Consider the following 27,077-nt stretch of genomic DNA (forward strand, 5'->3'; position numbering starts at 1 on the left):
TCTTCAAATACTTTGGAAAAGTCACTAAAAACCACGGTCCGAAACAAAAAACAACAGCAAATGGGAGGAAAGGAGAGGGGGGAGATTCTGATTTTCAGAGATACAACATTATAATATTTAATGTGATGACTTTTCAACGAAAGAATTACAAGACATGTAACTCCATATTCTAGGCACTGGCAATTAATTAATTAATTAATTAATTTTTCTTTTTGAGACAGGATCTCACTAAGCAGTTCAGGCTGGCCTTGAGCTCACTTTGTAGCCCAGGCTGGACTCGAACTTGCAATGATCCTTCTGCCTCAGCCTCCTGAATGCTGGGATTACAGGTGTGCGCTACCATGCCCTGCTCAATATATGTACTTGTTTGGTTTTGTTTTGTACTGGGAATTGAACTCAGGACCTTGCATTTGCCAAGCAGGTGCTTGATACTAGCAACTTATTTATGGAAGAAACAGAGAAAAATCCCTGTCCTTTTAAAGCTTGTATTTTATGGCATAAATCTATTTATTTATGTAGATTCCATTTACATTTTACTGCACTTCTCCACCTATCAGTCCCTCTTTCTTCTTGTATCATTTTAAGACTATAAAATGAGAACAGCCTAAATATCCAAGAGTAAGGTAAAAATTAAATACCTTGACATGTTTTCACTCAGTGGAGTGATATGCAAGAATTTAAATGCAAACTAAAGAAAAATTGTACCTAGTAATAGGAGAAATAGCAGAATGTGATACCACTGGGCATTTTTAACACAGTAGAACACATTATTCAAATGAAAAGTACCATAAACTAATATGGGTAAATAAAAGATGGTTGTTCTGTTAGGGTAGCAGATTTTTAAAACCTTCTCTTGTGTCTGTGTTCGTTTCCGTGCCTGTGTCCATCTCTGTCTCTGTGTCTGAGTCTGTCTGTCTGTCGGTCTTTCTTCATTAAGTTGTTATTGCATTGTTTATTCCTACATAGATTTAAAATTAGGATAATAAAATCATTTTTTGTAATATATTCAGAATTATTCAGCAGAGCAAGAAGCAACTGTCATGTCTTTTATCAACTAATTATATATTGGATGTTTTCTAGTACCTGGATATATAAAGATAAATAAAGTGTAGTTCTTGCCCATTATAACATATTAGAGATTATGTCTCCATAAAAACAATCATGTAATTAACAAAATTATGATGTAGTGGTTGTACTTAAAAGAATTTTTTTAAGTATCAGGGATCAGATCCTGGTCCTAGGGCATGCTGGGAAGGCACTTTATCATTTCCGTAGGTCCCAACCCAACAAGTAGGGTTTCAACCCAGATTCCTTGGATTTGTTTTTAGGCTCTGCTTCAAATCAGTTATTGGGCAGATTTGATATTGGGCAAGTTAATTTACTTCTCTTGGCCTCCATCCCTCATTTCTTCTTTTCTTGAGGAGGTGGGGAGTACTGGGAATCAAACTCGGGGCCTCACACTTACCAGGCAGGCACTGTGCCACTGAGCTAAATCCCCAGCCCTCCATCCCTCATTTCTAATGAAGTTGAAAATACTTCATACTTGTCAGGTTTATGTGAGGATTAAATGACAATACAAATTAAGAGCTTAGATTAGTCTCGGGCACATTTCAAATGGTAAGTATTACATCTTATTACTATTTGATATTAACATATTGACTTTGGGATTTTGTAATTACATTCTTATTTAGAACACCTATTGATTATTTACTAATGCATATTTTAGTTCATATATTCTGAGACAGTTAATATATTTATGTTTAGATATTCAAACATTAAAAATGGCATATTTTACTTCAATCATATGTATTTACATTCTCTTTAAAAATCTGTTAGCTGAACTAGTCCAGCTGTTTAAAAATTTAAGGAAACTTCTGTTTCTTTTGTTGTTGTTGTTCTGTGTGTGTGTGTGTGTGTGTGTGTGTGTGTCTTTTGAGATAGGGTTCCATTATGCAGTACAAGCTGGCCTTGAACTCACTTTGTAGCCCAGGCTGGCCTGGAACTTAAAGTGATCCTCTTGCTTCTGCCTCCTGAGAGCTGGGATTACAGACATGCAGCACCACATCTGGCAGAAAGTTTTGTTTCTTACTTTAAAGTTATTTAAGACTATTTTAGTATACAATTTGATTTCCTTAGAAATCTCTGTGCTTTCTAGTATTCAAGTAGTGGTCCTTAGATTGTATAGATTGATGGCAGCCTTTTGAATTTACTCAAAGTTTGATTGGGATATGTGGTCAGATGAAAAGTGATTTTTTTAGGTCTAAGTTTATCGCCAATGAGAAACTATATAAAAAAGAAAAATGTTTTTGAGTGTTTAGAATGTATTGTATAGTTGCCTGGTAAATATAGTTATAAATATTTTATGAGTAATAAAATAATAAGAGACATATATGGAAATACAGGTGCTTAGCTCACAAATTACCAAACTGAAATGAGAAAATATATTTATTTTGGTATCTTTACCTCATTTCCATAAGGAATGTGAGACTGGAAAGTCGCCAGATTTTAATTCTCCTCTCTTTGAATATTTTAGTGTCATTAAATGGGCATAACCACTTTCAAGATTATGATGGAAATGATGGGATGATGTAATGACTTTGGAGCGAGTTTTGTCCTGTCTCAGGAGAACTTGTAATTGTATTGTGTTTATGGAAGAAGATGAAGGAGAAGAGATGTGCAAATGGAATATCCTTTCATCTGGCTCTCTGGTTGCATCAAACCTTTTATTTTCTTTAGGGCACAAAGAGCATCTACCTGGATCTCTTATTCCATACCTAGGTGCCACGTAAATGCTTTTCATGAAGTGGAACTATTTTTAAAAAATTTATTTCTTGTCATTGTGTTTATTTCAATGTTAATTTTAGAATGAAGCCCGAAGGCTAAAGACATTGTTTTTAATAAGCTAATGCCATAGGATAATTACTGAGAAAACATTGGTGCAGGGAGTGGATGGGTAGTAAAGTAGTGTGAGACCAATTCTACAACTGTAGGTTGAGAAATTTTTGTTGTTATTTTTGTAAGTCTGAAGCCAGTTTAGCTTATCGGTATGATTACATGATGGCTCTCTTCCTTGCCGTACTTGCGATGTTTGGCAAGACAGAATGAAAAGAACTCCAGGTCTTAACTATTTGCTAGGGAACTTCTTTTTCTTAGAGCAGAGGATTTACTTGGTTATCAAGGAAGTTTGTTTGTATAGTGAGGTGGAAGAGAAGTATTTTAAAAATAAGGACAGTATAGGTTAAATATAATAAAATATATAGATAAAAATCTTCTGGAAAAAATAATCTTTCCTGGTCTGGCTAGTATTTATTGCCTTTTTGGATCTTTTTAGTGCTGAAAATGACTTTCAATGCCTTCATTAGAGATAATCTAAAATATTTCTTTAGTTCAATGAGTAAGTTCTGAAAGATATTTTAACTCATAAAATTCAACTAGTTAACTTCAAGCCACACTCTTGGAATGTTTAATCACTATATTGAGTCAAACACTATAAAAAAGGACAACTCCAATGACTACAAGTAGTTTTTAGATTTTTCACTATAAATATCCTCATATACGTTATGCAAGTTGCCCACACTAAAAAAGTTATAACCTGTTTGTTGTAATTATCTCCCCTGGGATGCAGTGCTCCCATAGTCATGGAGTACAGTAACATTTCGTTCTGTGTAGTGCACAATATTCACAGATCCTCTAAACTAACTGTTCCAAGCACAGACTACACAATACAGTAAAGAATTAGTTTCTTTCAACTTATTTATTATTTAAGGCATATAGTCTGAGGGAAAAAGAATGAAGATTTTAGTTGGATTTGTAATGAGATGGAGAGTTAATGATATAGGGAAATACAGAAAGTCCCATCCAGTTGGCAGAAATTCTTGGGGAGGCCAAAAGAGGGAGATTGCAGAGGCAAAAATGAAATGAAAATGCATTGACAGGGACAAGGATATCTATGAAGGCACATGCGCTGTGATTATTAGCTACTTTAAACAGACAGCCTCCCCCACAAAAAGTAGGATATATTTAAAGAAAAATTAAATTTAAGGGGAAACTTGAGAGTGACTTTTAGAAATTCATACCAAGCCAGTTGTCCTTTGTTTTTCATTCCATGTGGAAGCATTCTCAATCTGTCATCTGAAGAGAAAGAGCATTGAATTCTTAGAATGAGGGAGTTCCTACTGTCAGGAGAATAAGGAGCTATGGTGTGTGGATAATAACAGGGAGTTGAAAATGAGAGATGAGATGAATCTATAGACTATAGCAGGGAGAGGGACCATGTTAGGCTAAACAAATGAAAGAAGTACTGACTAGGAAAAATGGAGGGAGGAAGAAATAAAATCATTCAATAAGAATTCTAATTGCTTCTACATTTGAAAATGAGTAGAGACCTATAAATTAAGTCTTGCTGCCCAGAAGCTACAAAATCTCTCAGAAGTCATTTTTTTCTGGTGGATAAAGCAGAGGGCAGGAATTCTAGTCACTGGGGTCTGTTACTGTCTGTTTCATGGATATACACGTAGTTGGCCCAAGAAGAGACTCTTATCTGAAATCAAGTTTATCTGCCTGGGCCTCACTTTATACAGTTCTAGAGGTGAAAGATCAAAGTTAAAGAAGATCATCTTTGAGGGGAAGTGGCTTTCTTAATTCACGTTTACTTTCAGATTTTTTTGGTCTTGGTTGCATAGTAAAACTGTGCAGAGAACCAGAGCGCTGAATTATTGTGCCATCTGTATACCTGACATCATGCACAAATAACAGCAGATGATGGAATTTCACCTAAGGTCTGATTGTGCACGCGGAAACTTCACAGACTTCAAATGCCTGCTTTTATCTTATACATCGAGAAGCCCATTCAAACATTCAGGACTCTGCCAACTTGGCAAGGAGAGTTGGCAAGCTTCCCACTCTGGGTTTCTTTTAGTTTGAAGGTTTTGAAGTGGATCTGAGTCTGGTGAGTGAGGCTGTGATAAATGCTGTGTGGAGTCCTTGTGAGGTCTCTTATTTGTTGACTGTAAGCTTTTCATCATTTGACATGAATGAGAAACAGTCCTTCGCAGGGGTATTACCTTTTTTCTGTTTCTTTAAAGTTATCTTAGAGAATTGTCATTGACCATATGAAGCTATAAATTCTACGAACAAACGCCCTTTGACAGAGGACATTAAAGATGCATGCAAAAGTTAAAACAGGCCCTAGTTGATGAGATTTAAATTCTGTATATGGTAATTAAATACTTATATTAATACAAAAACCCTAGAGAAGCCTATGCTGCTTTTTCTTCTTTAATCTCTCTCACATTTTTCCTTAAGGCTCAAAGTAAATGAATTAAATGAATTAGGTGAGGGAAATATAACTGTGTTAAATTTCCTAACTGCATGGTACACTGATGAAAACTTTGAAAATTTGTAGTAATGTCTACAAATTGTAGGTGGGCCTCATTTTACCACGTACCCTCTTTAAAATGAAATTCCAAGCAGAATGAAGAAACTGCAGATGATTGCTGTAGAAGAATATATTAAAAACTCATTTACTCATTTACTACTAAAAGTAATACTACAGCTTATTTCAGTTGGTAGGCTTATGTTGCTTCTCTCTGAATGAAGTAATATTAAAACAGCATTTTTATGGACTGGTTATGTATTGTGCTTCCCATATATCTTTCACTGTTCCCTTGCAAGTCACTGTGAACATTGTTCTAGTACTTAAATGATAATGGGATTATTTTAAATGTGTGTTCTTCCCTTTTCTTTAAAAAATGCAAAACACTTTGCAAAATTCTGTGTGCTACTTTTGTTTTTAACTTTTATGATCTTCTTACTCAGCGTCTTTCTATGTGACTCAACTTTTATTGCCTTTCTGGTTTTCTAAAATGTTTTAGCACTCTTGATCTCAAAAGGCTTACCTTATAAAAGTACTTCTGACTCTTCTGTCACTTCTTAATCAAAAGTATGTTTCTTACCTTATTATCTTGTGAAAGACCTAAGGCCAGGGGCAAAAGAGAAGCTTTGAGTCTCTCTGAGAACTAGAATAATACAGTACATTGTAAGCTTCCCATTAGTAATATAGAATTATCACCAAGGGGCAGCTACTCAGCCAGACTATGTTCTTCGATTTCCTTTGCAGATAAATAAGAAATTCCCTATAGTGTTCACTAATTTAAGAGAAAATGATGTGTCTTTTCTAGGATTATTAGTCTTTTCCTTGTTGTTTTTCCCTACCTCTGGCTGGTTGTAGAAAAATAAGGGCATAGCAGTTCAATAGTCTAATGAGTGAAGGAATATGGATTTCTATGTTATCATGTGGAGAAAATCTGTCCAGCAATAAAACAAAATTACACTACTGCTGCAAGAGCATGAAATAAACCTCTGTTGTGTTAAATCACTAAATTTCTATATTAACACTACCTTCACTGATGCTGAGCCTGTGTGCTTGGAGGGTCTACTAATCCTCCTGACTCAACACTAGAGAAAAGATGCTGTGTATTGAAAAGCTTCCAAAATCTTATGAACGGGAGAAGACAGTTCTACCCAAAGGCCTAGTTTACAGTGAATTTCTTCCACAGCTTCCACAAATTGGTGACTATAAAACATATAATAGCCTTCTGCTAGGACTTCCACTTTAGGTTTCTGACTTCTTAAGAAATAGTATATACTTAATGAACATAATATATCTTAAAATAAATTCAGGCATGAGAAGATGTTCTTATTTCACTTAAAAATATTCTAGATGAGGAGGCAATGATTGAACAATTATGAGTAGGCTCCTATTGAATTATAACTAATGAAAACACTAGAAGAAAAGTTATCAAAAAGAAAAAGGTGGAACAAGATTGTTTAAGAAACATTCAGAAGTATTCTGGAATTTTAAAAAACCCCAAAACTGCAAGATTCTATAGATGGACTGAAAAAGCTAATAATTTTGCTTATCGTGCAGAACTTATGGCACAGAAAGTCAAGTAAAAGACGTATCTCATGACAGAGTGCAGAAATAGAAATAAAGTTCACTTAAATGTAAAAATGACTCTGAAAAACTGTGAGAATTATATAGAGAGATATCAGCAATCCCACTACTGGGTACATATGCAAAACAATTAAAATACCACATCAAGGAGATATCTACACACACAGGTTATTGTCAACATTATTCACAGTAGCAAACATATAGAAACAACCTGAGTATCTATGAACAAATGAAAGGGTACAGAAAATATGCAATATATATCATTCAAAGGAGCAATTCCTGGCATTTCTGACAACATTGCATGAATCTGGAGAATATTATGTTAAGTGAAATAAGTAAGATACAGAAAGACTAATACCATGTGGTCTCATTTACACGTGGAATCCAAAAAAGTAAATTTTATGGAAACAGAGAATATAAAGGTGAGACTGCAAGGGTAAAGGGGGATGTTGACTGAATGGTAAAAAGTTTCAGTTAGAATAGAAGAATAAGTTTTAGTGGTATAATGTGTGATATGTTGACTACAGTTAATAATAATGTATTATATATTTCAAAATTGCTATAAGAGGACCCTTTTCAATGAGAAGCAGGAAGTCGTGGCACATGCCTGTAATCCACTTGGAAGGCTGAGACAGCAGGATCACCGCAAGTTGGAGGCCAACCTGAGCTAGATCATGGATTCAAGGCCATCCTGAACTACATAGTGAGACCTTGTCTCAAAAAAAAAAAAAAAAAGAAGTGAAGGAAGATGCTCATGCCACTACCAAATAAAAACGAAAGGCTTTGAAGTCCCAGAAGGCATTCTCAAAAATGTTCACAACCACAAAAGGAAGAAGAAAAAGAAAAGGAGGAGGAGAAAGACAGGAAGAGGGAAAGGAACAGGAGATGTATGTGACCTTGTTTGGAGAACAACTTTACTGCAAATGTAAAAAAAGGAGTTTAAGATGAGATCATCCTCGATTTGGGTGGACCTAAAAGCAGAGGTAGATCTGAAACACAAAAACATACAGGAGAGGAGACATATGAAGACAAACACAGGTTGAACTCAAGCAGCCCCAAGCAAGAGGTACTTGGAGTCACCAGACACTGGAATAGGCAAGGACGGATTGTCGCCTACTGCCTTCTGAGAGGCACAGGCCTGCTGACACCTGAGTTTGGACCTCTGTCTTTCAGAACCATGACAGAACGTGTTTCTATTGTTTTAGGCCACTAGATTTTGATAATTGCTTATGGAAGCTCAAGGAAACCAAGCTAGCAGGTATTTTTATTGGTGGTAGTAATGATAATGGGGAAATGACTTTTTTGTGTGTATGGTATTAGAATTTAACAAGTTCTGATAGCTGAGATAGGTGTATTGCTGATGTCTGTGATTTATTGAAAGGAACAGTCAATGCTTAAAATTTTCTTTTGTCTTGATCAATTTTGAACGCTTGAATCTGGTAAGAATTACTGATCTGAAAACTACAGTATGCAGTATAAGAACCATTGTTGAACTCCTACTGTCTTGTATGGTGAAGCTCTGCATCATTTCCAATTTTTTTTTTATTACTTGTTACTGTCTTTGATTGTTTGATCAATCTTATGTTCTTACATCTGGTGGGCTGAGCAACTTTGTTGAAGATAACAGTGTGTAAGGTAGCAACCATTGTTAATTGCTATCATTTGCTTTGAGGTCATGTATCGTTTCTGTGTTGTTTTGATTTTGTCTTCATTGTTGTTTTGTTAGTTTTTTTGGTTTTAAAATAAAAAACAATTTAACAAGTCCTGGCGTGTTTAATCATCAGAACCAAGTGGTGATCTGAATAACTCATAGATACTAAATAACATGCCCCAGCTAAAGCCATTGCTTCCCTAGGAGCTAGGACAGAGAGCTATCAATACAAGGAGGCCATTGCTGTGAGGGAGAGATAAAGAAGCTCTCTTACACCTTTAAGAAGTAACAGGTTCTGGTGGAGAATAGTCTCCCTGCTCCACTTTTCCTCCTGTAAAGTGGGCCCTTATAAAAGCTACACATCACTTTCCTCATTAATAATTTCTGTCAGTATTGTACATTATCTATGCAGACAATTTCCATGAGTGTTTGTTGTTTGCTTTCTTTACCATGTGGTGATTTCAATTGTGCTTACTATAGAGTCATTTATTGCTTTACCTAGTACCTGCTGAGGTACTGACTTTTGCATTGTGCTAAAGGACACTAGTATGATGATTTCAGAATCTAGGTTTTTAAGAAGCATAGCTTTCACATTTTGTGCATAAAACAATTTTGCTATAACTAATTTTTTAGTTTGAAATGCTTAACCTTTTAGTTTAAAGGTAACATTTGTGCAATATTAAAAACTATTACTTACTAGTATTATATAAGTGCCTATAATGGGTTATTGATATATTTATAATCATTCAAGTCATTTGATATTTGAGCAAATTGATTTTCACTGGTAAGCTTTGCTTTTTATTGTTTCTAGGCCTTTTTCTTTTTTCTTTTTTCTCTTCATCTCCTTCCTCTTCTTTTGGTTCTTCTTAGTCTTCCTCTTCTTCTTCCCTTTCCTTTTCCTCTTCCTCCTCCTGTTCTCCTCTTCTTCCTTTTTCCTTCTCCTCCTCTTCTTCTCCTTCTTCTAATTAAGACAGAGAATGATTAGGAGTGTTGCCTTGGACACCTATTGCTCAAATATATGCCACTGGCAATTTCTTAGAATATCATTCACTTCATTTCTATCTAAATTTATTGCATATGCTGTTCAGAATACTGGATTATTAATGTGGACTTAAAGTTTCAGGTCTAGTGTGTATATTGATTAGAGATTACTGACACATCTGCTGAGCTTTTGGTGTCTTGCTCTTTCTTCAGGTTTGTGTGAATGGCTAAAAAACTCATCTTTAGCCTTATTAAACACAATTTATGCTAGGGCCACTGTTTTGGATTAAGCTTCTGCGTTATGCACAAAGCTCCTGCACTATGCCCAACAGGCCAGACCAAGACAGAATGGAGTCACCCTTGCTAGGGTGTCACATAAACTAATATTTAAGGTCGGCCAGGTTTTTTTTTTTAAAGAAAGAAATGACAGTAGCCAGTCAGAAGGGGCACAGTCTAACTAAATAGGCATGGGAAGGAAGTCTCTTTTACACTAGCCCTATAAGCAAATTAACTTGGATAAGACCAATCTGACTTTTGTTCCCTACTTCTGTTTTTGTCAGCCCTTTTCTCCCTATAATGTTAACTCTTCTCCTTACCTTTGGAGCTCCTTCTGTTTTGTGGACAGAATGCTGTTCACTTCATGAATCGCTAACCAAAGCCAATTCGGTCTTTAAAACTAAATTTATTAAAATTTTTTCTTTGATCATCTATAAAAAGTATGTAGCCACATGATCTATGATTATATATTTTAAATCATTTCTTGATTATTATCACAACTTTATAAGAAAACAACTGCTAATTTTAGCTTTTAGTGGATTAGGTAGTAAATCATTAAATCTTGGAAAATAAAAAATAGAGAATGGAAAGTGTAGAAAAATAACAAAATTGTATTCATACCTGATTCCAGATGATATTATACCAAGTGATACTATAATATCCTCTTTTTATCTTTTACCATTTGTATGGTCAGTATATGATTTAAACTTCTCATATCTTGTTTTATACCTCTTTAATCACTCACATTCAAAAAATATTTTCACTGGGAGCCCTATGATCATGTTATGCCTAATTTATAAATAAAGATTTTCAGTTGTCTTCTTTCCTGTATTTGGACATTCATTCTTTTGATGTAGTTTAACTTTTCACCATATATGGATCAAAGTAGCTATAAATAATAGAACTATGTTTAACTTGTCAAATTTTCCATGTACCAATTTGATGACTAACCCCCTTACTATTAATTCTCTCATTGCACAAGAGATGCTTTTGTTACAATGCTTGCCACTTACTTTCAAACAAATACCAGTTGAAAAGAGCAGAAAATTTTAAAAACAGTTATATTTCTTAAGGACAGCTAGATGAGAAAACCCAGAAAGTGCAGTGTTTTTGGATCAGAGCACTGCTTTATTCTGAAAAATAAGTTTATTCTCACAGTGAGGGTTGAGCAAAGAAGTAGATGGTAGAGAACAGATGGGGAATGCAGGTAGCTTATCATGTCTGCTCGTGTTTTAATTTTTATTATTTGACTTTAGTTTTGTTTTTCAAATATGTTAAATTTTATAAATGGTAGATACACTGATGTTCAAATGAAAATACATATTAGATTTTCACTTTGGGTTTATCCATTCTCTTATTTTCCTCATTTGATATAAAACAACTTAACTATAGGAAAAATCTCTACTTAGTAACACATATTTTATATGACTGGACAACTGACAAATAATTTTGTTTATCCAGAATATCTTCAAACACATAAAAATCTTACAAGGGTTTATTTCATGTCTATTTTTTCAATATTTGTTGAGTACATATTTTGTGGTATTCTTTCATAGTATGAAAACATTAAAGTAATTCCTTTACTCTCAGTGAGGCTAAAGTTAACAGAAAGGTAGGAGTGATTTTGGACAGAAAAATACAAGGTAATTACTAAATACAACTGTTATAAATATTGTCATTCTTCAAAACAGAACTAGGGACAGTAGAAAGTTGAAAAGAGAAGTTTTGACTTATCAGGAAGTACTTGATAATAACCAAAGCAAGAAAAGAATTAGAATGAATCTCCTCTGGGAGCTGCTGATCACTTTTTAGAAATTTTTTTTTAATCTTTTCATTTTAAAGAGAAAAAATAACAAAATAACAGCAGCATAGACAAAAACAAAACAACACAAAAACAATAAAAATTTAAGCAGAATATGTAATTTTACCTCACAGAACATCTACGTTGATTTGGAAGATTGAAAGTACCACTAAATCCTTCATTATTTAAAATTAAGTTGTTGTGCTCTTGCTTCCTTAGGCATCTAAGGGTTGTTTTCTTATCCTGGAAGAAGTCCTGCCAAGGACTTGGATATTGCTTTTGTTAGATGTCTATGAAGCTGCTGTTCAATAATCACCAAGATTTTAAATAAATAGTGAAGAAGAAGAAGAAGAAGAAGAAGAAGAAGAAGAAGAAGAAGAAGAAGAAGGAGGAGGAGGAGGAGGAGGAGGAGGAGGAGGAGGAGGAGAAAGAAGAACAAGGAGGAGAAGGAGAATGAATGCCAAGTGAATTAGGCACCAAAGTCTTCTTAGCATCTACCCTTAGCTGCTGTAATGGTACCAATACCCTCACTTTCCTTGACTTGGATGGTCACAGTGAGGTGATGCTGAAATATCTTAAGCATGAAGTACTGACTTTGTCACATTGTATACTAAGAAGATATTCTAGAATTGAATTTGTGGAAGACTTCATTAATTCCTCAAGTGTATCTATAGATTAGAAGTAATAATGGCAGTACTTCACTTTGTTTATAGTGCTTACTTATCAGGACTTACAAAATAGTATCAATTGGATGAAAGTAGCCCTTTCAGTATTGGATGGATATGTGTCATGTTTGACCAAAAAAGAAGAAGAAAAATCTAAGGCATAATAAATTTAGAAGTATGACCTTTTGAACTGTTTGTGATTGGGATAAATCTACAGTTCCAGAGAGTTGTCACAAAGAACTTTCTCATGCTTGATATCTATCAACTTATTTCTTCTAGGCAACATGAACTTGGTGATTGATATTTTATATAAAACAATTATTGCTATAAACATGGGTGCACATATATTGCTGTGATATGGTTTTCAGTTCTTCTTGGAAAATACCCAGAAGGGGAATAGTAGGGTTGAATGGGACCTCTAGACCTAGTTTATTGAGGAATCTCCAAACTCCAGTGGTTGTACCAGTCTGCACTCCCACCATCAGTGGGGAAGTGTTCCTTTTTCTCCACAGCCCCACCAACATTTGTTATTGGTCAATTTCTTAATGATAGCCATTCTTCCTGGGGTGAGATGGACTCTCAGTGTTGTTTTAATTTGCATTTCATGAATGACTAATGATGTTGAACATTTTCTCGTATATATGTTTGCCATTTGTATTTCTTTGTCTGAGAAGTGTGTGTTCATCTCAGATGCCCATTTTTGTATCGGGCCTTTGAATTTTTGAGGGCTGATGTTTTTAAATTCTTTATATGTGCTAAATAGGAGTCCTTTGTCTGAGGGACAGTTAGCTAGAATTTTTTCCCAATTAAATTGTGGAAGCAACTCAAATGCCCATCTACTGAGGAATGAATAAAAATTGTGGTATTTTTAGATAACAGAATATTACTCAGCTATAAAGAAAGATAAACTCGAGGCTTTTACAGGTAAATGGACACAACTAGAGACCATACTCATAAGTGAAATAAATCAGACCTGCATGTGTGAACAACATATTGTCTCACTAGTGTAAGAACCTGAAAGAGTGAATAAAAATTAAGAGGTACAATAGATAATGGGAAACAAAGGGAAACTGCTCAAAAGTAAAGAGCAACTGGGATGAGGGGTAAGAGAAAAGAAAGATGGGGAAAATGATGTATGTATGTATACACAGGATAGCTAAGAGAGTCATACTGCTGACTTTTATTGTTCTATTGAAAGGAACAGTTAATGTTTAACTGTTTGATCAGTCTTACATGTCTATATTTTTTTACCTGAGTAACCAATTTGAAGATATCAATGTGTAATACAACAACCATTGTTAATTTCCTATTACCTTGTCTGAAATTCACCATTGTTTGTATTGTGTTATTTTGTAAATGTATGTGTTTGTTATTATGTTTTCATCCTTTTATCTTTAAAATAAAGTGAGAAAAAATAAAACAATTGTTACCGAACTTCATAAAAATTCATTTCCTTTAACATTAATGGAATATAATTAATCAATTCTTTTGGTTTTTTATATCTCTCATGGAAGATTACATGAGTGTACAAAAATGAAATTTCATAGTATGAAGAAAAGAGAATTGAACTTAGGTTTGTATTGTGCTGGTGTAAACATAAAGTGTGGCACGTAAGGATTGAGATTTTAGAGAAGCTGTGAAATATTTGACAATTATTTGTTTTTCCCTATAAAATGTTTTTAAAGTACCTTTAAATAACTAGTAAAATAGTTAAATGCAGTATATCTTTATCAGCAAAATAAAAATATATTCTTTTAGACATCAAACAAAATATAACTTAATTGATATTAACCTCCATTAGTAACTATAGTACATATATGCATATGTGTACACATGTATGAATTGCCACATTTTTTATATTTGTTCTTCTTTTGACTGAAGGCTGATATTGTTAGAGAACAGATCTATTTGTAAAACCTTATTGGGAACATTCAACTTGGCAAAAGGAGCTGGTGTCCATCTGCAGCAAATCAAGATGTACATCTGACTACGCTGGGGCTTCGTGCCAGTGCCTGCCTCACCATGTGCAGTTTTTAACTGAATTTTGTCAAAATTCTCAGTCAGATAATAATTACTGTTGCAGACATTTTGTGTTTCTTTTTATGTAAGTATCCATTGTATGATTGTAGGTCTAGTCAGAAAGGGTCAGTGTGTCTTCTTAGCCATGACATTAGCTTAGAGTTCCCTTGACACACAGATCTTCTCCCTCTATCCTTGTCCTCCATTTACCATGAACTGTTATTTCATCTAGGGATTGGTCACAGGAGAGGAATTGGGAAATGCTCCTCCACTCTACAAGGGAGACTCCATGAGTAACTGTCCTATTTGTGTGGCATTATGTGGTGCTCTAGTATGGATTTTCAGTTCTTCCAAAAGTAAAACCTGAGACAATGACTTTGTTTTGATCATTTCTTTGATTGGTAATTCAGGGATGAGGGACAACAGAGTGATGCAGCCGAAAAAAAAGTATTTTAATGAGCAGATAAAGATAAGGGTAACCAGATGGAAACCCTGCTAATGATTTTGCATAAATGGCCTTGGAATTGCCTCTCCCTAGGGACAGGCAAGGTGGATGTTTATCCACTGACCCTATCCTTCATTGGTTGATAGTTGCCCTGGAAGGTGTTAAATCTATGACACTTCCTTTCTTCTCTTAAATAGGGGATGAGTAGTTGGAAAAGATGAGATACACAGATGCTTTGGGGTAGGAAGCTTTCAGCATGTACAACTTGATGTGCCCAGGTGAACTCAGGTGAGGAAAGGGGTTATGAAGGTGTCAGCAAGGGATGTCTCTTCAGCTTCAGGGACTAGATAACGTGCAGGTATCAACTTCTGTTTTCTCTAGCTTACCCACTTGCTTCAAACCAAGAGAAAAAGTTGGAAACTGCACTAGTGGCTCATCTTGCTAACTTTCCTGTATAGCCTGAAGGTAGACAATTCTCATAATTTTCTCATTTTGAACAATCTTTCTTAGAAGGTAGACAGCTGACCCCCTCAGAAATATCATTAGCTCCTCACTAGTTCTTTATTATCAGTTGTTTTTTTTTTTTTTGCTTATTCTTAGCAGAGAATTTTGCTAGTTGTCAAAATGATCTCATAGTGTCATCTGATCAGTTTATGTAGCAGCAATATTAGGAGTAGTAACTGCATATTTTCCTGAGTGCTTACCATTCCCGACACTATTCAGATAATCAGACTGACATGTGCAGGAGATACTGTAATTACCCCATGTGGCAAATGTGGAAAGAAATTGAGGGAGAGGGTAGTTATTTGCCCAAGCTATTTGCTCAAGCTTGCTAGAAGTGGAGCTTACTGTCTGAGTAAACTGTCTAGATCTCTTTGTACGCTACAGGAGACCCACCTTTTCTCATGGTACTCAACTTGCCAGCCGGACATGGCTAGAGCATCACTGATCCCTATTCCCTAAAGTCTGTGAATCAGAGTCTGGGGATGGACACTTACTTGTTAAAAGTCTTTCAGCTTTTACATTTCCTGTTTTAAGTCCATTCTCAATACAGCATCCAACATTATATTTAAAATGCATAAATCAGTTCACACTAACCACCTCTACCTAACACCCTCAAATGAAGTCCTTGCACTTACAGCAACTCTGCAATTTACTTACCCACCTTTGAGCCTCCTTTTGCCTGCCTCCTAGTCCTCACCTCCCACCTGTCTACCCACAGCTCTCTCAGCTCCAGTTGTACTGACCTTTCTGTTTTAGGAATCTATCAAGCTGTTAGAAACCTTAAGACATGATTATTTGCAATGCCTCCTTCCTACATCCGTACCTCACTGGCCCCTTGTTATCATTTGGAGATCAGTTCAGGAGCTCCTTCCTCATCTAGTTCTCTGAGGCCCACTTCTCCCAATCTCAGCCCAGGCATCTTATTTTCTTCCCCTCTCTGTTCTCTTCATAGCATATATGACAGTCTGAAAACTTATTTCATCTGATTTTAAACCTACATGTTTGCTATGTCTTCCCCTGCTTCCTGTAACCTACTCTCAAGCTGTAAGCACTACAAGAGTCAAGACTTTGTGTATCTTGTTTTGGTGCTGTAGCCTAGTTTCTGGAACTTCCTAGCACTAACTACTCAGTGAATATTTGATGTATAACTGGCTAACTTATGAATAAACAATTCATTAGAGATTCAATTACTTTATCTTAACTTAGATAGATTTGACAATATTGAAATCAAGTCATTTTCCTGGTTAGCTCATACAACTGTTCAAAACTATTTAAGAGTCATTATGTGTAATATTTTCAGCCAAAAATATTTTACCTCTCCAAAATCTCATTATTTTCTTTTATCTAGGAAGAAGAGAAGGCATAACTGTTGTTTGCAGAGGGAAGTACCCATATGCATACACAGGTGGACACCTCTTTTAACTCTGCACACCAAGATTAGATAATCAGACACAGAACTTTAGAAATACCCTCTTCTGCCATGTCTACTTCACTCCTGCTTTCCACAGTGAATGGGAGAAGTAGAAGCGGGTGGAAGCTGGTGGTGGGAGAACAGAGAGTTCAGGCGAGTGAGGAAGGACCTGCATGAACATGGTTTGATCCCATCACCTCAGGAAGGAGGCGATAGGAAGGCCTAAACAACCAGCAGTAGGTACTCTTATTAATGAGCTCTGCACAGGTAAATATATCAGCATTCACAGCACTAGGATAGTACATAAAACATTTTCTCAAAAAAAGGTAATTGTGTTTAGTTGTTCTAATGAATAAGTTTTTTAAAAGAATTAACAAGCTACATCAAGCTTAAGTACCATATAGCATGCCCACTCCTCTGTAGTACCAGGCCATGAACTTAGGGTTCTCAGGGCCTTCACACTGAGCTATAGCCCCAGCCCTTTGAAAAAATTTTTATTGAGACGAGGTCTTTGTAAGTTATCCAGACTGGGCTTGAACTTTGAAATTTCCTTCCTGAGCCTCTCTGAGTGCTAGAATTACAAGTATATACCACCACCACACTTGGTGAAAATTTCTATTTTTGATGAGCATTGGGAACTGAAAAATAATGCTACTGTTGTATTGATAGTTTACTTAGATTTCTTTCAGAGAAATTAGGAACTTGAGCTTTGCTTTTGTATTCAAACAAAGAAAATAAGTTCTGATAAGGGTATGAATCACATTTATTTCCCATTTTGTAATGTAATGGAGAGGTCATACTGGGAGGAATGTATTAATGCAGTGGCAGGTGTGACCAGTTTCTGGACGCTAAGCCAATCTGCTTCACGTGTAAACATGTTGGGTCTCTTTTAACAATGAAGATAATTTTGCCATTTTTTTCCTTGTCCTAAATTCATAGAGAATTATAATTTCATTTCCATTTTCTGTAATATTATAGTCACATATTTTAAAAGATATTATGGCAATGTCCTTAAATAATAACATTTTTTTTTTTTTTTTTGGTTTTTCTCCGGTACCGGGAACCGAACTCACGACCTTGCGCTTGTCAGGCAGGCGCTTTGCCGCTGAGCTAAATCCCCAGCCCCAATAACATTGTTATAGATTTAGTACTTGCCAGAGTTTAATGCAGACTCTCCAACGAGACTGGGTGTGTTCAGGATGCTATGGCCGTAGATGCAGACTTTCAAAAGATTCCCAATTTATTAAGTATGGAACTTTAAAACAAAAAATGATGGGATAACACCTTTGTGTTGCCTTTGTTTGCATTCAGGAGATTTTCAAATTTATCATGTCTGTGAATTTGGTTGCATGTATTACACCAGATGGTTTTTTACCACATGAGCAATTAATATAATTGGAGACTATGATGTGTTTACGTCAAGACAAGAAACAGTACATGCTTCAATGTGGTGACTTTGCAGGAAGTCCAACATATTTCACGACGCTCTTCCAACATCTTTCCCTACACTTTCTTTTCTATTTTTATATTAAACAGAAAAAGGAGATTCACAAAGGTGCTTGGAGACTGACAGGTTCCTTTAGAATGTGGTATATTTCTAATTTCCATATACTGCCTTCAAGTGGAATGGCCCTGTGAGCACAATTACTTTCAGTCTTGACAGGTGTGAAAAGGCAAATTCTGCCACTCTCTGATTGAAATGTTATACTGGCTTTTCTGAAACTGGCATGATGGGTGACAAAAGACAGAAATGTTGCTGGGTCAGGTGAAGTTGTTGCCATAATCCCTTTTGCCTATTTTGAGCTCCTGAGCAAGAAAATCCTATGTCAAGGTACATTAGCACCACCTGCTATCAGCACCTCTAAAAGGCTTGGCAACAGGCAGGTTCTTTAACTTTCATAACAGTGCTCTCCATTGAAGGTAGCGCAAGGGAAGAAAATCAGGTGCAATCTCTGAAGACTTTAATAAGCTCATGTTATCATTCTTCATCTAGACTTCATTTTCCTGCACGAAAATGGTCCTCTGACTATACCTAATTAGTCTAATTTTACTTTTCCCAACAATGTGTAGTGCTTATGAATTTTGTTGGTAGGGAATACCTTTCTTCATGGAATGAATGCATTCCACAGAAAGTGCACACCAAAAGTTGTAAATTATATTACATCTTAGTACAACACTGACCTTTCAGAAAATAAGCCTGTAATAAACCCCTGCTAGACTCACATGTCCTCAAAGCCTAAATAACATATTTGTTCTTTCAAATTGGATTTGTATATACTTTATGTAAGACTGAGTACTCTTAAAGCAGTGCACACAGATATTAATTTGCATTTGGCAGCATACTTTTCTGAGATATATTTAATGTTTTTCCATACCGTCTGGTGGGTTCTTTCTGTAGTTCTCACTTGTCCAGCATCATCTTAAGGATTTCTCTCATGCTTTTTTCTACATTTGCGCAGATATCATATTCTCAGCGAAGTTTTCCACCTTTTTGTAATCCCCTCAGTCTTACCCTACTTTACTTTTCTCCTATCACTTATAATCACAGGCATATTATTTACTTACTATTTATCCTTCCTCAGCTCCATTCTCATGAGACCAAGAATTTTTATTTTATTTATTGTTATCTCGCCAGACCTAGCATAGTGTTTCTGATGTATACACAATATGTAGTACCTATTTATTGAATGAATGAATGAACAAAATGGTGAGCTTGAGTGGATATGGTGTCTACAAAACCCTTGATATTATTTTCCTCACTTTGTGGCAATGTGTATGGATATATTTCCTAGGGAGAATGAGATGTATTATCATTTACTTTTGTTTTATGTCAATCATATATGTTAGAAATTTAATAAAATATGTTATATAATCTAAGTGCTCAGGTACCAATGTTTTTAGAAATAGATCCTTAAAATCATATGAACTTGGAATTCAAGTGATGACATACAGTCGTGTCAAATCCTAATAATGTATACTATCACCCGGCCCCACAAGTTATGAAATAGCATAAAACTACACGGGAGGGAATACAAACTGGGGTACTTTACATGCTCACTTTGACACAACAACATACATTTAAAATTGGTAATTTAATTAACATTTTAGAAACTCAGTACATGGTACAGAAATATGTGGATTTCCAAACTTCCTTAAATAATCTGAAGGTTTGGCAAAGCTGGGCACGTATTCCTGCATGGTATCCATTAGATGGAACTGATTGCTAATGTGTTCACCAAGGTTTCCACCACCTCCTTTTGTATTTTACTTACTCCACTGCTGAATTTATCTTATCAGTGTTACACCAGTGACATTTGGTATAACATCTCTGTTCTAAACCAAGTTAATCCTTGGCATTAGTTCACAGGTTTCTCTTTCTTTAGTTGCTAGGATAGATTTGAAAAAGAATTATCAAGGTTAAGAAAATAATGCATCCTTTGTTTTACTTTAAATAGTTCTAAATATTTTGGATTAAAAAGGAAAGTGAGTTTCTAACAAGGTTTTATTCTTTTCCTCAAAGTAGTCTGCAACACAGTGTTTTATATATTGAGAAGTTTGATGTTTGTAAGATAAACTTTTGTTTAAATTCAGTGCATGAACATTTAGAATTTGTGCATCTCATTTCATGCAAATTTTACAAAAAATGAAAGCAAACACTGAACTAATTAATCTAGACATGAAGAAATATTTAGGGAGCCTATACCTATATTTGATAATCACTTTGAAGAGCACCAAAAACAGATGAATTAATGAATTATTAGAAGGATGGATAGAGGAATAGGTATGTGATAAAAGAAGACTAGTTAAAAGATGTCGATATAGGATTCAAATTATGAGTAATAAAATGTTTGGGAGAATAATCTGCAACTAAACATGCTACATTTTATACTGTTTCTGCTTTTGGAAATTTCTTTTTTTCAAGTAAAATTTTGCATAATGAACTAGTAAAATAGAAAACTATTATAAAACTCATATTCTGCTTCTTGAAGACCAGTTTTAAAGTTTTTCCATATTAAAAAATTTAAAAATTTGAAATGTTAAAATATTTACTTTAATTTTCCATATAAAACTGTCCCCTTTGTACATCACTTTCTTTTTTCCTCTACCTATTTTCATATCTCAAATAGTATTCTCTGATTTTCTTAACTTTCAAAACTTTTAATCTCTTATATATGGAGTATAAATTAATATTAACTTATTACAAGTTCATGCTACACTTTTTCAGGTGAAGCCATTTAGTAATTTTGTTAATAATTGGTATTTGGCATAATTAAAGGTCTTATTTTTCTTTGACAGACTGTTTTTCCTATACACTAGAGACTTTTATTTTATAGCTATAAATAGGTTTTAGGACTATTAAAAGTAATTTAACTGTAAATATTTTAAAACTTAGAATGTTGTAGACAATGCTTAAACTCCCAACCCCAAGCACCAGTCAATACCTTTTGATTAAAGGATTTGTGTCATAAACGGAAACCTTTGGCTTGCTAATAGAGTTTGGCTAATAAATCAAGCAAAGCTGTTTCCTTTCTTTTGCAAAGGAAAGCTGCCACCTGTTCCTTGGCCCTGTTGGCAGCATTTTCAGTGGAGTATCTCTGGTAACATGGAGCTGAGTTTTCTTCCCAATCACTCTAAGTTCAGTTTAACTGTTTCCAAAATATTCTATTATTATACTGAAACACTACTTATATTACATTGTCAGACACCTTTGAAAAACAAGTCATCCTCTGTATAGATACTCCATTTTTCATCATTTGCAAGATTTCTCTTCCCTACCAAGGATATCAATCTCCTTTGCATCCACACTGAGTCTTATTGAAACCTATGCCTCCCCAAACATTTCCATATACTAAAATTTACTAGAACTCAAGTGACACAATTCAACTGATATTCACTACATTTTTATTACGCTGGCTTCTGAGAATGTAGACACGAATAAGACAAGATCACCACTTTTAAAAGTCTTCTCTGCCTGTAAAATGCTGCTGTGGCAAAAAAGAGACAGAGCCAAACGTTTAAGTGTCATTTAATCCAAGAGAATTAAAGTATCATTACATCTTCTGATGATTCTTTTTGAAAGTGCTATTAGGATCATATTGTATTCTTGGATGCTTATTACTCAGTAAATGAAATAAAGTGATTTTATTATTATCTTTTTAGAAAACAAAGGCTCACATATGACTTTTCTATTTAAATAATTTTAATTTTAGTTTTAAGGGTGGCAGTATGGTATGGTAGAATAATCAAAATGAATTTGAAATCAAACAGATGCTTGTTTTTACTTATTATGAATTAATTCGGTGATCTAGGTTCCTGCAACTGGCTGAAATAGCCCATTCATCTCTTTACTCAGCTGTAAGACACCTGTATGTGTGAAGATCAAAACATTAATAGACTTACGCTTAAAATCCTCAAATTCTTATGAGAGGAACTCAGTAAGGGATGAGCATTATCATTGTCATGATGATGATGATGACGATGATTTCCCTTTGGATTATTCGAGAATCAAATCCTAAGGCAAGAATTCTCCAAAATTCTACTGCAAATAATTGATGTAGTAGGTGATCTCAAGGAGGGATGGGGGCGAGAATGAGCAGGACAGAGAAGGGAGAAAGCCAGAAAAGACACAGTCCTGGAAAAGCGAGCTTAGTGATGGCAGGGACTTCTGAGAGTCGGTGGAGAACATACGCATTGGTTACTCCACCTGAGAGATAAGGGAGCTGGCATGTTTATTCATCAACTCCCGCCAGCCTTTAGTGAGGCTGATCTCAGGGGGACCTGTTTCCTGACATTTACAGTCTGCAATGTACAAAGTGGTCTCTGTCAGTTAGCGAAGTCCTCAGGCAATGAGACGCGAGTGTTAACGGTTGCTAGCTGGCATGGCTGCCTGAAATGATCGGAGCTGAGGGCACGTGGACAAAGCACCAATATCTGAGCATAAGATGAGAACATTTGATGAAGGTGGGGACATTATGTTATCTATATTTCAAATGAAATGTAAGCTAGATAATTAAGCGCAGGGAGACGCCTCCCTGGGAAAAAGGGCTCTGAAGTCTTCAGCTTTCCCGGCATGTAATTTATACCGCAAGTTTTAAATTATTTTAGTTAAGGTCAAGGAATCATTTTATTAGATAGAAGTGTTTTGCCTGGAACTATGGCAAATTTGGTGCATCGGCAGCTGCTCCAGGATCTGGATAGCAGGTGTTCATCACTCTGAACTCGCCCCTTAATGCAAGATCCACTTCTCAGCCAGCAACTCTCAGGATGTCTTAATAGTTATGATGCAACTATAACCCGTATCTAGAAATCAGCTTCACTACTCCCTGGCACTGTTTGAGGAGGGATCCCACCATCTTCCAATTTAATTGTGGGATGTGATTTCTAGACAAGAAAGCGAGACCTGCTTTCTGTATTTTGTTTTGTTTATACTGAATCATAGTAATTAAGTAATCATACTGGTATAAATAATAACTTTTATGAACATTAAGATAGTACATTTTGTAACATCTAAATGTTTTGTTTGTTCAAGTTCACTTTTGAGAAGTTGTAGTTGTTAGGAAAACACTATTTATTTGAAGGTATGGAAGAGGAAGATATGATACCTTTCCTAGAATTGTGTATTTCCAGATAAGTATTATCTCTGGGAAGCACTCAAGGTGTCTTATTTAATAAATCTAGGAAACTACACAACCATAAACCATCATTTACATATTTGGGTGTACAGCTGTCAATATTAATGCACATATGTATTATTTTAGTTATATGCTAGATACCTAACAATAATGGGATTACATTGACTGCTTGCTCACAATATCAAAGAAAAAAGGTAATCTCTAACCAATGTTTCTTTTGCATTTGTAAGTACATTGTATTTCTATTTTGAAAAATGGGAGCAAGTTATTAAAGGAATGAGTGTTTTAATAATAAATATATCTTAATAAGAAGGAAAATATCTTTCTGTTAATTTTAAAAGCATAAAATTCTGTCCATCTACACTGTAGAAATTAAAATCATTGAAACTCATTAAATATGGTTAAACTATGTTACAGATGGTAATATGAAATAATTGTTTTAAACTCTTATATTGATAGTATTAAGGTCAGCTGTTTCAATAGATATGACCTACTTATAGTAATAGGCATATTATTGACTACTATGTGCTTTGCCTAAATAAAATAAAGAATTCTAGGGGGAATAGGAAATAATTATTTTGTAAATGTACTTTTCTATAGTGATTAGAAAATGGGTGGTCTTTGGCTACTCTTCATAAATAGTTCTCTAAACATTTTGACTAATTGAAAGGAAAGAGGGGCTAATCTGCATCATATATTTTTACAGAGCAAGATTTAGAATTGTGGACTGATCAGAGACTATAAGACTATACATATTTCTTATTTTTATCCCTGCCCTCTCATGAGGTCCTTGTCATTCTTGTCTGGCCACCTACCTACTGTCTTAACTTTTCCCCTGACCTGGATAGTTAGTCCTTTTTTATGGTGCTGGGAAATTAATCTAGGGTCTCAGACATGCAAACAGGCATTCTACCACTGAGCTACACCCCCAACTCTTTTTATTTTATTTTGAGACAGGGTCTCACCAAGTTGCCAAGACTAACCTTGAACATGTGATCCTCCTGTCTCAGCCGCCCAAGTAGCTGGGATTACAGGTGGGTGCCCCGCTTCCCTTTTGATCCTAGTACAAATCTTTCAACTCCTTTATACTTACATTTTTCTCTCTCAGCCTTTTATTGTCCATAGGGCCATAATCATACTATTTATAACTTAGGTATTCTTTAGTGCATTGGCAGTATATGTGCATTGCTGGTATATGTTTATCCCAGCAATCACATTTACATATCTGTGGTTAGTCTCTGCACAGCATTATTTCATAGCAAGCATTCATCCAATATCTCCTTTCCTTTGTCCTCCTGTGTACTTTGCACTTCACTTCAGTAAACTTATGAAGCTGCACCATAATTGCTAACTGTTTCAGTTATTTATTACTGTTCTACAGACCACCCCAAAATGTGGTATCTTAAAACAACAGCTCATTAGTTCTCATGATTCTGTAGGTTGGCCGAACTCAGCTCCAGTGTTCTCCACCTAGATAATATAGCTGAGGTCACTCACATAGTTATATTTAGCTGAGACCTTATTTGGAGCTGTAATGTCCAAGATGGCTCCTCTTCTTCCAGTTTCCTCTATGTGGTTCTAATTGTTCTGCAGCCTACCCTGAGCCTAGCATGGTGAGTGGGCTCCAAAAGAGGAGGTGAAACCTGTCAGTCTGCTTTAGGGATAGACTAGAAGCCCCTATATCATTTCCATGGCATTCATTTGTTCAAAGCAAATCACAAGGCCAACCTATATGTAAAGTGGTGGGAATTAGACTCAGTCTCTTGGAGAAGTGTAGCAAAGTCACATTTCAAAGGGCCAGGTGTAAATAATGACATGCATTTCGAGGGCCATATTTGGAGATTATCTTCATAGTTATGTCAGACTTTTCGATTAGACATTACTTTCTCCAGGGCAAAAATTACATCTTCAGATTTTTAGAATCAGACCATTATTTTGCTCTGTTTCTCAAGTAAGCAGTTACTCCACAATCACTTTTCTTCCACCTCTAATCTAAACTCTAGTGATATAAACTCTCAGATTTATATTCAGAATACTGATCTGAACTATTTCTACTACATCTTGTCTTTTCTCATTGTATACACTTTGAGTTTTATCTTATAGATGCAAAACTATGAGATACACTTTCTTGGCTTGGGTTTCCCTAGGTGCAGATGCTAAGTCACAGGTTAGAATACGAGTAGTTTGTTGCAAAACTGATTCTGGAAAACATCAGTGAGGAAGTAGAGGAAGTAACACATGGAATGCATAAAGCTAAACAGAGAGTAACAAGCAAGTTAATGTGGAACAAGTAGGAGTTACTTCTGTTGGGGAACTCTGGGAAGCAGTGCACATATGCCTCAGAGTTATCCCATACGAGGGGCAAAAGACCTGGGGGATATTAACTTTCTAGTAGTTATGCATTCCATACTCACAGTCAGAGCTGACTCCAGGGGCCAGTGAAAGGCCTCAGCAGACACAGGCATTGGAATTAAGACTAACAGTCCCAGAAATAATCCTTGGCATGCAGACCTGGTCAGTGTGCTAGCAGCAGTTTCCAAACACATCACTCACCTGTGGGACAGAATTAGCGATAAACTACATTCTTGCTTTCTTGGTGACATCAAGTATTCAATGAATTTATAGGTTAGGTAGAATCATATTATGATGGCAAATTTAAAAAATCCTTAAGAAGATAGATTTTTTTTATGCCAGGTGTGGTGGCATACGCCTGTAATCCCAGCACTCGGGAGGCTGAGATAGGAGGACTGCTGCCAGTTCAAGGCCAGACTGGTCTAAATAGTGAGTGAATTCAGGGCCAGCCTGAACTACATGGCTGGACCCTGTATCAAAAAAAAAAAAAAAAAAAGACATTTTTTTACCTGTTCTTTGACACTTTTTAAATGTTGATGTCCTATTGTCCTAATAAAATAACTTTGAGATAAACACTGTGAATTCATTTTCTTTTTTTATGAAAATTATCTATGTGTTTTGTAAACTGTTCGTATCACTTATGTGTTAGTAAGCGACATTTTTTCATCAAACATTTTCAATTGTTGGCCACCTTGCTTTCAAATTATCATGCTGTTTTAGTAATTTTGTAGATGATATTTTAGCTGGAATAGTTGTGTATATCCTTGATTTATCAATATGGCATATCTCTATCTGTTTTCATGAGAAACCACTTTGAAGATATCAATATGTAATACAACAAGCATTATTAATTTCCTACCACTTTGTTTGTAACTCTGTATTGTCTGTACTGTTCTTTTGCTATTTTTGTATAAGGTTGTCTGTCTGTTAATGTTTTCCTCCTTTTATTTTAAAATTTAAAAAAAAGAAAATATCTATTCTTTCAGATATGTTTAAGGCAGAATCTGAATTAAATTTAGCCTGTTTTCCAGTCCTTGATAGTGAAGTAGGAGTTATGCATACATTCAACAATTACGAGTATTTATCTTAGATTGGTCACTGTGCCAGGTGCCAGGAATATAAAAAGAAGTAAAATATGACCCTTTCCTTGAAAAACTCAAATCTTAAAAAAAAAAGCAAAAAGAAAAACTCAAATCTTAAAATAATTCAAATTAACTGTGTTGACCTTTATTATATAGCCATTATTAATAGCACATTATGGTCATCTGTCACACACTTGTGACCATTTTCCATATCAATTACACCTTTAACCCCAAGGAGCACAATGAGTTTAACTCCATTTCTGATTTAATAGCCTTCCTTTCCCTTCTGTCTTAGTCCATTTT

General features: G+C 35.3%; 1 protein-coding gene across 4 annotated transcripts in view; it reads left to right on the top strand.

The window, feature by feature from the left end:
- The window catches only part of Macrod2 (MACRO domain containing 2), a 1,840,776-nt gene that overhangs the window by 421,916 nt on the left and 1,391,783 nt on the right, over nucleotides 1-27,077 (top strand). Inside the window, exon 1 of one of the 4 annotated variants that reach the window (XM_005380891.2) lies at nucleotides 22,615-22,669. The exons of the other annotated variants lie outside the window; for them this stretch is intronic. Within the exon in view, the coding sequence (XP_005380948.1) occupies nucleotides 22,651-22,669 (19 nt within the window). The 5' untranslated portion in view covers nucleotides 22,615-22,650. Of the gene's footprint in view, nucleotides 1-22,614; nucleotides 22,670-27,077 lie in introns of those variants that run through there. 4 annotated transcript variants of the gene reach the window in all.

Source organism: Chinchilla lanigera, unplaced genomic scaffold, assembly GCF_000276665.1.
Source record: "Chinchilla lanigera isolate Chin_1 unplaced genomic scaffold, ChiLan1.0 scaffold00014, whole genome shotgun sequence".
Classification (NCBI taxonomy): domain Eukaryota; kingdom Metazoa; phylum Chordata; class Mammalia; order Rodentia; family Chinchillidae; genus Chinchilla; species Chinchilla lanigera.